A 16,171-nucleotide genomic window follows, 5' to 3' on the forward strand; every position below is an offset into this window, starting at 1 on the left:
AGAAGTAAAAATTGCATGAAATTCTGCAGAACTGCTGTGAAACATAATACAGACTTAATTTCATATGTTGACCTTTCAAATGTGTATCCTATCAACTAAAATATGGCTAACAAAACCTATTTGTCATTTGCTGACCTTATCAATTCTGTTTTGAATAAAAATTTAGCAGACCTTTCATTCGCTTCACCAAAATGCATACTATCTTTTTAACCTCCTTGTTTCAGATTTTTAAGGAGCAAAAATAGCAATTTCTTTTTTCATGTTTGCAAGGAAAAAATGGCCTACAATCCGCAACATTTTGTCTTCTGCTTTTCTTCATTTCCACATGCTGGATCTCCCGTGAACGCAAGGAACTTATGATTTCCCCTCCTCAATTTTTTTTTTTTTTGTTTTATTGGAAGAAGAAACTATTGGTTAGTTCTAGTTTCTGCAGAGTCTCCTAGTTCTCTTTTGATTTGTTCAGGAGATGCTCTGTATTTCTCAAGTTTGCTTCATGTCTTGCAGGTAAAGTCAGGTAACAAAGTATACTGTGGTCACAAGGAAGACCCACCGCCCTGATGAACCAGACTCTGCATGTGATGAGCACTGCCAAATTACAAAAACCTGTACTACTCTACAACTGATGTGGGGAACATATCACCAGAAATACCTAAGCCTCTTTGGGAACTACGCTGTTGAGAAGCAGAACTGGACATTCTTGTTATCTTTCAAGTGTATGAGATGAAATGAAGTCTCCTCTTATCCTCTGTTATCCACTCCCTAACTTTGAGCTGTGATGCAAAGAAGGAAACAGGTCACAGGGCACACACAAAAAAATGCCACTAAGCACAGGCACAGTACTCACTTCTATTGTGATGTGTCTTAATGACTTATGAATAGTTCACTTCTAAATGGCAGAGGTAGCACCAGACTCAGACAATAAAGCAAAACCAGAGAGAAGTCCAGTTTTCTTTTTGTTAAGTTGAAATCACAGGAAAGAGAAGGAAAAGTACCCTCCATCTTTATTTCAATAGGAGGAAAGAGGAGCATACTGCTTGAAGGAACTTCCTGTTCTGAAAATACACCATGTGAAGAAGGGAGGGAAATATGAAGCATAGGGGTTGAAAAAGCAAGAGGAACGGGGTCAAAACTGTGGACAAGGAGGCCACAAAGCAACAGAGAACACAACAACTTGAACGTATATGATCTTGCATGCAAGCCCACACTTATGGCATGACATTTTTGGGAAGAGCTCATCAGTGTGAACATATTCTTATCTTTCTCCTGCAACTGTGTCAAAAAAAGAAATTACTTACCTTACAATAACACCAGTTCTAAGAAACACTTTAAATGTTATGTATTCCACTTCTGAATGTGCATCTACAAAGATGCACAAGAACATCTACACTATGAATACCAGTGCTGTGGAGATCAGGTCTATGCCCCCTTGAATTTCATGTTCAAAAATGTTAAGGGCTACAATCCTAGTTTCCTTCACTAGAACTGAACCCACGTTGTGTGGGACTTGATATTTGTGGGGAAGGAAGCCCGACTGTGAAATACGTAACGACATCACCATTAAGAACCATACAGTCCCCTTTCTTTGAGGACTGATTAATGTGTATCTCAATACCAGTAACTTGAGTAAGAGCTTATGTCAGGAAGATGGGTATTATTAAGAGCTTTGCTGATCTAACTGTTGATTCTGCATCAACTACAGTGCAGACAGAGCTACCCTGTAAGACAAGAGCTTTGACTCAGCCTTTGAGAACAACAGTAGAGACACACTAGTTACCTGTCCCAAACTGAAGAGATTATTCAGTCATACTTCTACAGTAGAGCAGTAAACCTTTCTGATCCTTGGAGGTTAAAGAACCTTTGACTACAACACTTACTGCTCCTCTTACCAAAGACATTGCAAATCTTGAGGTGTAACAGGTCAAAAATTTTTCAGAACATTCTTTAGTGCTTCTGAAGACTGAGCGCAGAGGCATTATTATTGCAGTCAGTGTATGATCTCAATTTGAACCATCAGGGGAATTGCATAACAAGATTCATGCAATCAGTTATTATTTCTAAAGAACAAATTTGAGAGCTTTATGCTAAAAAATAAAACTTGTGAGCCAATTCACATTTAAACTATCATGTGCTCCTGTTTTCACATGTTAAGTACTTAAAAATTCACCAAAGTCCAATTGTCAACAACTTTCAACTGAAGATACAAATTTTATCTTATGTTTTCTTGTCCCTGGGAGGACTCTGTAACTCAGATCTTTTCTAAACATGTCACAGGTATCAAAAGCATCAAAAAAGTGTACAAATATTAAAACCTGAAGGAAGGAGTATGTGAACATAGTGCTTCTAAAATATCGTATTCTTCTGGACAGGCACACAGGACTCCAACATAAAAGATGCTATTCCTATGCTGGGTATGCCCAAAGATTCAACTAGCCCATATCATGTTCTATCATGTACTCAAAAGCAGATGCTTCAAGATGGGGGAAGCAATTATTGATACTCCCTCTAGGTCTCTCCCAGCTTCTAACCATTTGCAGCTTCCTGGGCGAGACATTATTTTCACATATATCATAGATCCCAATGGATTTTTCTTCCAATAATTTATGTCCTCTTAAAGCAATATACACCTTAAGCATTTTTATTATCTTGTGACAAGGAACTCAACAGTTCAATAACATAGGGATGAAAAATTTAATTTCTGTTTTGTAGCTGCCATTTACTAGCTTCACTTGATTTCTGGTTCTTGCATTGGAAAAGACCATGAAAAACCAATCCATATTTCCCTTTATCCCTCAAGATTTCATAGGTTTTTACCTTTCCTATACAGTTTTGTCTCTTCTGGAATCCCAACTTATTAAATTACTAGACACATTTGGATTACCCTTCTCATCTTTACCAGTTCTCCTTTATCCACTTAGGGAGGGGGGAAGGTTATGAGGAAGCTAGAACCACAGTACTTGACGTACAAGCACATTACAGATTTTTACATTTTTCACATTTACATTCATTGCTTCATATTCTCCTTGCTCCATAATTCCTAAAACATGCTTTTGCAACCACTACAAAGCAACAGGCTCAAATTTTTAATAGAACAATCACAGTAAAGTACTTCTTATTTCACGGCTATTTAGTTTCTGTGCAGATCTTTGGCAAGAGCCCTGAAAAAAGCATTTTTTTCAATGGGTTTGATTTTTAAAATCTCCCTCTTCTATATCCTCTTCATGACTGCAAAGAGTAACAACAAATTTTTGAGACAGTTTGTAATTTTACAGTCATCTTGGTTCTCCTCAGGTGCAAGAGCACATTTACTTAGCTCTTCACTAACTGCATTCTTCAAAATGATAGCTTCTTTTGATTGGCTAAATACAGACACTACGCTTACCATTCTCATGGATAATTTTCTCTCCAGGTTTTCAAGAAAAAAAATCCAAACAGACTTTTCCCCAATGTTGGAGGAAAGCATCAGCACTTGGGCCCAATAAAATTTGCCCACAGTAAAAGAGTGGGTATTGAAAGTGAGGATTTTATTACAGTGCTGTTGGCCAGGGCAAGTGCTGTGCAGGAGCATTTTTATATCCTCATATTCCAGCCAGAGAAACCACAGATGATGATTATGATAGATATCTGAATGACTGAAGTCAACGAGAAGTAAGGGAAGGTTTGGTGCAGAAGCACTTTCAAGAATTGAAAAGTTAACACACAATTATAGAAAATGAGTCCAGGTTCAGGAATAGAGGACACACCCAGAAGTGGAATACACAAGGAATTTGACAATTCAGAAAACATCAGAATCTCACCGGTATTTCAGTTTTTGGTGTGTGTGATTATACTATAACAACACATAAGCAGGAACAAAAAAGAGGTCCATCTGAAGAAACACTACATTTATTTTTTTAATTTCATAGATTTCAACTTGCTTCTATTGGAACTGAACTGAAACCCTCTACAATAACTTACCTGGCACACGAGAAATCATCTGGCATAAATCAACATTTAGCGCAGCAGCCCTCTGTAAGAGATAACCCCAGGAATGCATCTGGACTTCATAGCCTAACAAAATGTCTGGGTCATATCTAGAGAGGTGAGGGGAAAAGAAAAATGAGCCTCATATTATTTAAGAAAGTATTTTCCATGAACAGAGTATAAACAGGATTTCATTCAAATCGTGTTGAGTTTAAAAAAGATTCAGTCACGATGGGTTTCTATAACAGCAGCATCAGGACTAGGAGACTATTTAAAACATAATCTTTTAGGATTTTCAATAACATTCAACTGCAAAGATATTTAGAAGGAATATTTTCACTGGAATTTTTTTAGCATATTTCTATTATTTCAGTCTTTACAAATAAAGAACAAAATTGAGGTCCTGTTAGGTTTTATTGATGGAATCAGGATGTATCGAGCATAAACTGAAACCTAGCTACTGGCAGAAGACAGATGTGCAATGAAACAGTCATGCCTATGGAACATGTTTTGCAAATAACAATGTGTCATGCATGCTGCAGTGTAGCTTATAGTAATCATGGGGCACTTCTGGTCCTAAATGATAACCCTTTATTAGGAGTTACAATTTGCAGTTGAGTGAGAGCTGTCTAAAATGGAACACAGAGCAAAGCAACCATATCTACCAGTTCTCTTTAAATATCTCTTCCTTTACGAAACCTTCTTTCTAGAAGATATGCAGAAAAAACTCATTTTATGCTGTATCTCAATCTAGCTGGCTGGCTTAAGTACAATAAAGTCAGAATTGTCTCCTGAAACAGTAATTGCCTGCCTTCCAATAAGGCTCAGAGAAGAGCTGACTAGACAGAAGGACAAACAACATGCCTTCAAAGACAAAGCACAGGTAGGAGTTAGCTCAGAGTCAATATCACCTACCTTTTGAGTAGGCACTATTAAAATCATAAGTTAAGATCTGGTTACTTGCCAAAGAGACTAAGAATGATTTTCTTGGACTGGGCAGAGAGAGACTGCCCAAAGTAACATCTGTCATTCTTATAGCAAAAAAAAAAGAAAAGAAGCTTCAGTGGGAAGAACAGCTGCTTCTTGGTTGGACTAGATGATCTTCAGGGTATTTTCCAACCTTGATGATTCTATGATTCTTTCAATGCCGCTCAGTCGAGGGGTTTTGAGTTCCAGGAGGCAGCATTTAATACAAATGAATGACAAAAGGGCAACGGTCAAGGGGTGGAGGACTGGACAATATGCCCAATCCCACAACAGAATGCAGGTTTGTAGACCTTAGTTTACAGGAGAAGTAGACAGGGGCCTTGGTTTAACAGGATCTCTGTAGTTTTTGCATCCTTAGCACATAAAAAAATGCCAACATTTCCTGACTGTTGAATATAAGAGAACACCCTTTCCCCAAATACTGAGTTAGCTGTATCACAGCCATTACAAATGAAGCTTCAGAATTTATCAGGAAGTGTCTTCCTTGCTTCTGAGTCCCAGCCAAAGGCAGATGACTACTCACTTTGAAGTTACTAATTATTTTGAGAATAGCTCCAGAAAAGAGCTTCTCCACGCTTCTGCCATGGACAATAACTTCCAGTGAAATATATTTCAAGCTTCTTACTCAGCACGACTATTGCTTTATTACAATTTGGGCTTTAGCACTGGTCAGAGAAATTTGCAAAAATTCCCTTTATCACCTACTTCTACTTGTGAGGGAATCATTTTTTGATACAATTTTTGCATAAAGCAGAGGATTCTAAAGTAAGTTTTTGATTTCTAGCATTACAGAGAAAGTAAAAGAACTAGCACTTTGCATTTGCTGCAATCACCCCACACCTACAGGACGGACAAGGGATCAGACCCAGCCAGCAAAGGTTTAGGAAGGGCAGGTCCTGTCTGACCAACCTGATCTCCTTTTATAATCAGGTGACCCGCCTGGTGGATGAGGGGAAGGCTGTGGATGTGGTGTAGATGTGGTCTATCTGGACTTCAGCAAAGCCTTTCACACCATCTCCCATAGCATTCTCCTGAAAAAGCTGGCAGCCCATGGCTTGGACAGGGGCACCCTGTGCTGGGTTAGGAACTGTCTGGAGGGCCAGGCCCAGAGAGTGATGGTAAACGGTGCTGCATCCAGTTGGCGGCCAGTCACTAGTGGTGTCCCCCAGGGATCAGTGTTGGGCCCAGTTCTGTTTAATATCTTTACTGATGATCTGGATGAGGGGATCGAGTGTACCATTAGCAAATTTGCAGATGACACCAAGTTGGGGAGGAGTGTTGATCTGCTAGAAGGCAGGAGGGCTCTGCAGAGGGAGCTGGACAGGCTGGAGAGATGGTCTGATTCTAACAGAATGAGGTTCAACAAGGTCAAGTGCCGGGTCCTGCACTTTGGTCACAACAACCCCCTGCAGCGCTACAGGTTGGGCACAGAGTGGCTGGAGAGCAGCCAGGCGGAAAGGGAGCTGGGAGTTTGGATTGACAGGAAGCTGAACGTGAGCCACCAGTGTGCCCAGGTGGCCAAGAGGGCTAATGGCATCCTGGGCTGGATCAGGAACAGTGTGGCCAACAGGACTAGGGAAGTGATTCTTCCCCTGTACTTAGCACTGGTGAGGCCACACCTGGAATACTGTGTCCAGTTCTGGGTCCCTCAGTTCAGGAAGGATATTGAGGTGCTGGAGCAGGTCCAGAGAAGAGCAGTGAGGCTGAGGAAGAGACTCGAGCACAAGTCCTATGAGGAGAGGCTGAGGGAGCTGGGGTTGTTCAGCCTGGAGAAGAGGTGGCTCAGGGGAGACCTCATCACTGTCTACAACTCCCTGAAAGGAGGTTGTAGTGAGGTGGGTGTCGGTCTCTTCTCCCAGGCAACCAGCTGTAGGACAAGAAGGCACAATCTTAAGCTGTGCCACAGGAGTTTTACATTGGATATTAGGAAGAAATTTTTTATGGAGAGACTAATCAGACATTGGAATGGGCTGCCCAGGGAGGTGGTGGATTCACTGTCCCTGGAGGTTTTTAAGATGAGACTGGATGTGGCACTTAGTGCCATGGTCTAGTAACCACGGCAGTGTTCGATTAAGGGTTGGACTTGATGATCTTGGAGGTCTTTTCCAACCCAGTTGATTCTATGATATTGTGCTATCTGCTGTTCATGTCAAAAGAATGATTCTTTGGTTTTGGAGAGAGGAAATTATCATCAGGATTGGATGCAGTAAATTTAGTCATTTTGGAAGCCTACTCTACCAATGGTACAAACCCAAAGCTACTTGGAACAATTTATGGACAAATGACTGAAGCTAGTCTGCAGTTCATTCCAGCAGCGAAATCAGCATCAAAAAGAGTTATGACCACTTGCTGCTCTGTACAACATACAATGATTGCCAAATGACATTCCAAAATTATGAATAGCTCCATCTAAGCTTTGAAATAAAAAGAAATTATGTGATGGTCTATACAGGGATAAAAGAAAAGTTACAAAAATCAACATATTTTCAAATTAATTCTGATAATTAAACTATCCTGGTCCTAGTGTATTGAAAAACACTACTGATTATTTAAAATCAGGGAAGTACTCATTTATGTTCATATTTGAAAACTGGTTTCTAAATTCTAAAAGGAAAACACTTGCAGATTTACACAGTGCAAGGCATTATGCAGATAGGTTCCATGATAGATGCAAACATGAATGAGAAACTCATGAAGAACTGCTTGTGTGGTACATAAAACAGTATTCATTATGTCAGAGATTTGCTTGCTCTTTTAAGCCTGTTCTGAACTGAAACAAGCATACAGTTTGGAAGCAGCAAGTTGCCATAACTGCATTAGCACCTACCACCTGTGATGTAGGACAGTTACTTTGAGTTTTAACTTGCCCAAGCAGTGCATTACCTTTCTCACTTCCTACTTAACAAAATTTTAGTGGGCTACTGTAAATACCCCTGTATTAAAACTGAATACATTCCATCAATTCTGGAGCTATTCTCTTTTAACCTAATGAACAAAATGACTTCTGTAATCCATCTGCATATAATCTCAAGAACTGCTTCTCTAGTATCCTTCAAATGGGAAAATGTTTTATAAGACAAGATACAAAAGCACTTTAGTTTATGCTGTTTTCAGATACATGCATTTTCTCACATAAATAAATTGTATCTAACTTAAATATCATATATTTTAGCACAATTTTGTGGAAATTCACATGTAAATTGGAAAGCTTATCACTCAAAAGATTTTTAAAAAAAACAGTGTACTAGTTTTGGACTCAGTCTTGCTTGTACAGGCCATTAGGAATTGCCTATAACGGCACACTGTGAGTCATAGGCTATCACTTTACAGCACATGACTTATTCTGCTTTTCCATCCCAACCAGACATGCATTGTACATGTATTCAGGGAAGGGTCTCATTTTAGTTAATTCTGTCACCTCAAGTTTTCTAAGCTGGTTTCTTTATTGTCACTGAACAAAAAAGGCTTCTTTGGGTAATCTGTTTTTTATATTTTAGCCACCTCTTGTAGAATGAGATCCTGCTCTTTCCATTCAACTTTCATGGTGATGAGGGTAGCTAGTTAAGACACCAACAATGAAGTACAGATGTCTAGGTTTCAGTTAGATGAAAAGTCATACAAAGCTATCTACATGGAAAATCAAGGTTAAATAGCTAGTAAATGGTGAAATCAAACCTTAATGTAAATTCCCTGTAAACACAGTCTCTTAATGTCAGTTTGCTCATATATAAAACTTGGATCCAAATGGTATCCTTCTAAAAGCATGAAAAACAATAAATATACTACCAGCAACTGAGTTGCTCGAATACTGCAGTAAGTCACACATACATGTATTTTATGTGTATCTGTATGCATTCACAAGTGTATTGCTGAATTATCTCCAAAGGAAAAAATGAAGATAGATTAAATAGAAGAGCTCCTTTCTGCTGAACAATACTTAGAACACCAAACTCTTGCATGACAGCATGCATAAGATCTACCTTACGCAACAGGTTTAACAGACCTATCAGATTTCTTGCACCTAACAAGAGACACTGTTGTTTCTCGCTTATAATTTCCTTGTTGATCAACTCTGCCTCAACTTATGCTGCAGAAATGCCCTCTCCTGTAGCCCAATCTCATGTAGCAGCTGTACCAATGAACCAGTGTGTTATCTGTCAAGACCTCCTGTGGTATTCTTTTTCCTATTATAGAAGAGACATCTGGAGCTAAAAGATTACATTATTCCAAATGGGAAAATGAACAGGTAAACCCAAGTTTAGTTGATGTGAGCTAAGCTGAAGTCTCTCTATCTCTCAACCCTTTTCATGCGGTGCCACAAAGACGACAGGCTGTGAGCTAAGAGGACAAGTTTTATATGTTTCATTCTCCCTTCTCACAATTTTTACAGTACACTATGCAGTTGGTCTTCATCATCAGTGTAAGCTGTTTTATTAAAAGAAATTGTAATGAGACCAGCTGTTACAACTGCAAGAAACTAGTAAATTGTAATACTGATATTTGAAAGCTGCTGGCTAGGACTAACACAACAAGAATAAGAGGTGCATCTGCCAACATAGTGCTCTTTTGTTAAAAGGATGGGCACTGATACTGCTTTGCATGCTGTTGCCAGTCTCTGTGCAAAGATGAAAAGTAGCATTTATGCTGGCAGGATTTAAACACAACAGCATTAACATTCAACTCATACATGCTGCAGAGAGGAGAAATGCGATTATTTTCCTTTCCAGCTAAGTAGTATATGCTGTTATGACATCTCTTTCTCATTTGACAATTTCATGAATGAATACTAAAGCTCCCAGTTATACCTTCCCTTCTATTATGTGTCTGGTTTTCCTGACTGCTATTTTTCTTCCAGCTAAGATTAAGGGAAAAAGGGGGGGAAAAAATTAGGTCACACCTAGGATACAGACAAAAGCAGTAACTGTGCATAGCAACAGAATACTTGGTGACTCAAATACATAACTGAAATATCTGAAACATTCTTCCAGTTTGCCTTAGACAATAAAAATCCATAAAGTTGATACAGGACATTAAAGATTTCTACAGGAAAATGCCACAGAAGATGATACTGGCCTGGAAAAAGAAGGTTAGTTTAATGCATCCCTATTTTAAAAAGAAAATGTTGCTAGAGCATTTACAGAAGAAGAAATATAATGCACTGTATTCAAACAAGAAATTCATTAGCATTATACCCTACAAGAAAAACATTATACAAAATATTTAAGTGTTAAACATTAACAGTTAATTATTATGCAAATGTTATCCCCAAAATCTTTTAAGTAAAATCTCATGTTATACTCTCATTTTGTAATTTTATCAAAAACTACTTAACTACTTCCACGGAGACAAAGAGCTGTGGGTGTCTGGTAAGTCTCACACAGCAGTGAATCTACTACTCTTTTTTTCAAACCCATCCTGTTTCCACATTCTCTGTGTGCCACAGAGACAGGGACTGTGCATTCCTACATGAATTCCCCAAAATTTTGCTCCTCTCATGCCTGCAGGACCAGCCCTTTTGTACTATCTAGTAGTATCTGCACTTATAGAAGAAAAGCACAGTATGCCTTAAAAGTGTAGGAGAAGCCCAGACATTTAATTTCTCTTTCATGGGAATCCACTGCTCCATCAGGCTTGGACATCTCTAATTTTCCCACATGTTTTAAATCTCCAAGACAAACATTCTTGTAGCATTCCCTTCCACCTCCTCCTCTTCAGTCAGCTTTCCTGTGTTTTGTACTGGCTAGTTTATGGAGTTACATAAATATGTTTACTCCTTTTCCTGCCTTCAGGCTCAGAGAGATGGTTCTCTTACTTTCTCAAGCAGACAGATTCTTCCAATTTTTCTCACAATTCAGTGCAGCTTACACCGTAAGATAAAGAGAGGGTTTATTCAAGGAGGCTGTTCAGGCAGCATGACAGAATCCTTCAGGACAGCAATACAGATACAGGCTCCATTTCAAGAAAAAAAATGTACAACTTGGATCTCTGTGGTTGTAGATCATCCCCAGTGGCTGCACAGGATGGGAAGGAGGTTGTTTCTCAGCTGCTTTTTGCCAGTTTTGAGTTGAAATCCCTTTTTTTTTTTTAATTGTTTACAGCTACAGGGTAGCTTACCAAAGAAGGGAAATTTGGACCCCTAGTAGGTGCAGCTTCCTCTCAAGCTCTAAGATGGTTGTCAGGGTACCAAAAACCAATTTATCGATGGTTTTCTTTGTTGCAAATCCATGCTGTTTATCCTTCTCTGCTTCCTCCAAACTCACCTCCATGGCTCTTCCTGTCTGTTCCCTCTCTCTCCATCCTCAACCTCAGTGTTTCAATACCTTTTAGAATTAAAGTTGTCTCTACATAGACTTTGGTACTCACTTGTAAGTACTCCCCTTTCACAGATGAATCACTCTCAGTAATAATCTCCTAGAAATAAAGGTCCTTATTTCCCTCAGTATTTGGACAAATCTAGTTTTCAGTATAGATGAAATCACAGATCACAATTCAACAGAAACAACCATGTCTTCTTCCGGTCTACATCTATGCTCAAGATGATAATTCTGTTTGCCAACAGCTCTGAGTTAACCAGAGACAACATCTACTAATTCCACAGAAGAATATTTAACCTGGTATTTACTTTATGGATGTCTAGGTAGAAACACATTAATCTTACTGTGGTCATTCAGAGCTAGCACATGCTGAACAACTTCACAGTGAAGGTGTTAACTGAATCCAACTTCAGCTCATCAATTCCAGTGAACTTTCAGGAGCAATACTCAATGTCAGTTGACAGAGAGTAACTTTAGCTCTGCTATAAAAAAATTAGATTTGGGAAACACTCTTTAGTGACAGAAGCCTAGTCAAAACAAGAGACCGATGAGCTAAGAGTGTTGCAGGAAGTTACAAATTGTCCAGGAATCACCTTGCCCTCATCTGTGTGCTGGAAATAGTGGTCAAGAATTCTCTGTTGTGCTCTTCCAGAGCTTACATCTATTGACAAGAAGTGACAGAATCAATCTTCTTTTATTTTCAATAACCAGGACAGAAAAAAAACCAAAAGGCCTAAGCAGAGGAGTAGAAGGCTGGAACTTGAAACAAATGAGTATGTTCCACAACTTCACATATATGAAATAAGAGAAAGAATTAGGCTAACTACTAAGAGAATGACTAGAAATGGGAACAAGAATTCTTAAAAAGGACTGCATAAGACAATTCCTCCTTCCTTCCTACTCTCTGTTCAGTGCTCCAAAAAGTTGATTAAGTCTGTTCATGATATTGACAATCAAGATTGAATAGATATTCTGTCATTCATTATGTCAGGAACCTGGAATTTCCATCTTCCATCCTTCCCTCCAACAGCCAAAGATGCCAAGAATATGAACCAAAAGCAAGCTGCAGTCATGCTGGACATGCTATTTGGTCACAAGAACTTATTACTATCTAGCCTAAAGCATGTATCAGCATATAAGATACTGATACAATCCTCAGCTGAAAAATTGAGGTGATTTTGAGTTTTACTCTATGAAGTTGAAGTGGTAATGTTTCTTAAACATGGTCCGATAGCTTTTTTCTTCTAACCTATCAGACCTACTATTAAGTGCACTATCAGAACAACCAAAGTACCTAGCTTGTGGTGGAAAAAATAACACTAAGAAGAGCAACAGAAGATTGTTTATAAAATAATTACTGATTTTCATTAAAGCTGTTTCCTTATTCATTTCTCATTGAGGAAGACTTTTACAGTCCACTACTTTTTAATCATGTAGTTTTATCATACTTTTACCTTCAGTTAAAGCTATTCTGGGCCTAGACACTCATTTTGTGCTTAAGAAATACAAAATATATACTCCAACAAAATTTTTTATTCTTTTTTGCCCAGGCTACAGAAAATAAAGGGATGGAAAAGAGCAGCAAACTGTAGATGCAGTAGAAGTTTCAAAATCATCTTTGTTGAGAGTTCATCAGAAGTCTGATACCTGAGGTGTTATAGAGGAGGGAGGGTAGTAGGCTAAGACAATTACAGCAGGCTGCCTCTCCATTAATAGATCAAACCCTTCATCTTCCAGGAATACAAGATAACTAACTCAATCTTTGATGATAAAGTTGTGGCAGCAAAAAGGCATGCTAGCACATGCTAGAGAAGATCTCTCAACTCAGTCAGCAACCTGCTGATTGCTACATTCCATCTTGAAGTACAGCAAAACTGCATGCTTTTCTTCATTCTGTAATGCCTTCAATATGTACAGATATAGATGACTTCTGTTCTTCTGAGTTCTCCCAACTTCCATACAACTGGTGGAGAATTCTTAATTTATTGATAGTTTCTCATTCTCAGTAATTTTCCTAAGTTTGATGGAGCACTAGATTTCCCAGAAAGAGAAAAATAAAATTATGTTCCTTACCTGAATTTTGTCTTCTCTGAACAGGGATCTGCTGCTCTGTCAGGACCCACCCTGTGTTGGTTGCATTCAGCAACTCTTTTTGTATTCTGGCTTCATGGGGTTGGTCAAAGTCTTTCTCATCAGAGGTGTTCTGGTTGGAGAGAGAAAGAATTGCAAATGTACTCTGCCTAGTTGTTTTTTTCTTGTGCCTCTATTCCAGCAAGGTGACTCATAGTTTAAACCTGTTTATTTTTCTTTGCAATTTTACAGCTTTGCACCTCTGTCAGTAGGGTCTGGAGAGACGTCTGTGGTTCCACCTATTCACCAGCCAAGAGGGCTCCCAAAGAGGCTTCCCAGCCTTGGTGGAGATGGGGAAAACCAGCAGTTTTCCAAGTCTGATGGAGCATGGGATTTCCATTCAGAGAAGACAAAACTAATGAAGGAAACTGGTTTTTCAGCTAACCGTAATTTTAAACTGTCCACAGCAGTTTCAATACCATGTAGGGTTCTTTCTGTCTTGCCTCAGAGTTTCTAGAAAACTCTTCTTGTCTGAGAGATTTTCTATAGCTCTCAGCACTGTCAATAACTACTATTCTGAGAGTTTCAGAGAGAGATGTGTAATGAATTCTGGGGTTAACAGGAAAAGTTATATGTTAAAGAAGATTACTTATATGGCTGATTAGTTTCAAGACTGTAACTCAGCTGCTTAAGAGGATCTCAATGTTCTTGCTGTCAGAGAAAAAGAAAAGTAAAAAGTATTTTTATTTGAAAGACCACCACGCTTGTCCACTCTAGAAATAAGCCTTTGAGGGAAACAACAACAAAAAAATCAGTATTTGAAAGACTGGCAAGGGTTGAAGGAACTACATCTGCTGTTCCAAGCCTGAAAAATAAAAGCAGAACGTACAGATATGCTACCTTTTTACAATATTCACTACTTCCTGGAAAAGAGTTCTTTCATCAGTAGCGTAACTGACTTCTAGTCCTGTAACTCCAGATCTTGTGAGCAAGGGGGCTTGGTCTCTGCTCCCTAGAAAATAAAAGTAAAAAAACCCATTACAATTTAGAAGGAACTCCATTACTTCAGTCAACAATATTGTTTCAGAATAAAACATACAACTGAAAAGAAGTATGGAAACATAACTTGTTTTTATCCTTAACACTAATAATTGACACAATTAATTCCATGGACTTATTTTGTTCCTCTTGGGTAGAAAAAATTATTCTTTTCACTTTGTAAATTTTAGTGGTAATCTTGCACAAATTCTCAGATATAAATAAATATGATTTAAGAGAAATTTCACCATTTTACATGTACAAGAGTCCACCTATTAGAAAATTATTTTTAATAAGAAATATTGAAGGACTATATGAACAGCTTACATAATGTTTTCATGAAAAAAATATATTTTAATTGCTAGCTTAGAGTAGTGCTTTGTAAAAAGCCTTACAGAATGAAAATGATAAATAACTTAGTACTTTTTTTCAGCACATTGTTGATTTACTAATAGAAATGGAAAAACATGAGCAATTGCTCACTTAGTGACATTAAGAGTGTCTACACTGATAATGTCTGAATAATATCTAAATTTGTATGCATACAGGAACTCGTCATTTGCCTTCCATATTAAAAAAACCCCTCTTTAAATTAATAATATGTAGCGTATACTCTGTGTTTTCAGTTTCTCTATAAAACAGATAGTAAGATCTCTATTAAGGCAATGTTGTGGATTTTAAAAACTGGAGTTTTTACAAGGTATTCTACTTTGACACATTCTGAGGATTGAGAATTTAAAAAACGTGCTTTCAGAAATAAATGTTAAAATGAGTACTGTAACACAGAAAGGGGAAAAAAAGGTGTATTTCAATGTCAATCAGTCCACAGGTATCTCAAAAAGTTCTAACCAAGAAAGTATTGACAGTACATATCCATTAAAACAACGAATGTCACAATAACATTTAAACACATCATTTTATTTTGCTAAAAAAACCAGATCAGAACCTTTGTTTTTTCAAAATATCACTGGACCTCTTTACAGAGAGTTTTTTCTTGATAAATTATCAGTGGCACACACCTAGTGAGCCATAGTGGCTATACTGTGGAAAAATCTCACTTAGTAAGGTAATGGAGATAAATTTTTTAAAGATAGTAACAAGCATATAATACCAGAATAAAATTCAATGAGAATAATAAGAACTTAACATGATATAATATCTACAATACTTTGAAAAATAAACTGGTAAAAGAAGAAGCTGTTCCCTTAATGCTAAATTTATTTTTGCTAGGTTTTTGTCCACGCTTAAAATTTTAGACAGTATTTTGTGGTTTAATACATATCACAATGCCAAAGAGACTCTGAAAGAAAGAGGACTACTCTGGGGATGGGTTTTGTTTGGGTTTTTTTTGGTTGGTTGGTTTTTTTACTAGCCTAAACCAGTGGTACTCAACCTTTAACAGCTGGAGAGCCACTTCTGTATAAAATGGAATTGCAGAGCACCATATAAATCAAGTATCAACAGTGTGATTTTTTTTTTCCATCATGACACTTCAATGTGTGATGATGCTGCCTTAACATCACCACACATTGATACATCACGATATGACACATCAGCATCCTCTCTCCTAGCAGCATTCTGTCTTCAATCCCTTCTGGCTGCTAGGAAGGAGTGGGGTGGAGGGGTGGAAGGGGCAAAAGGGCAAGTTTTTCCCCATTTTGCCCCACAGCTGCTGGGTGGGAGGTGATCTCTACTCTTACCTGTGGGGGGATCCCAGCAGCTCCTTTTCTTTCCCCCTATGGGAGGGGGAACTTCAGCGACTCCCACACTGCTGGTCCATTTGCTCAGTGCTCCCCGCGCTG

The 16,171-nt window shown here is 38.3% G+C and overlaps 1 protein-coding gene across 2 annotated transcripts in view; it reads right to left on the reverse strand.

The window, feature by feature from the left end:
* Positions 1-16,171, reverse strand: part of REV3L (REV3 like, DNA directed polymerase zeta catalytic subunit) — a 126,661-nt gene that overhangs the window by 23,958 nt on the left and 86,532 nt on the right. For both annotated transcript variants that reach the window (XM_027632941.1, XM_027632947.1), the window contains exons 18-19: positions 14,232-14,343; positions 3,955-4,070 (exon numbers count right to left, since the gene is read on the reverse strand). In XM_027632941.1, the coding sequence (XP_027488742.1) occupies positions 3,955-4,070; positions 14,232-14,343 (228 nt within the window). The remainder of the gene's footprint in view (positions 1-3,954; positions 4,071-14,231; positions 14,344-16,171) is intronic.

This window comes from Corapipo altera, unplaced genomic scaffold, assembly GCF_003945725.1.
Source record: "Corapipo altera isolate COAL_440 unplaced genomic scaffold, ASM394572v1 2b, whole genome shotgun sequence".
Taxonomy (NCBI): Eukaryota; Metazoa; Chordata; class Aves; order Passeriformes; family Pipridae; genus Corapipo; species Corapipo altera.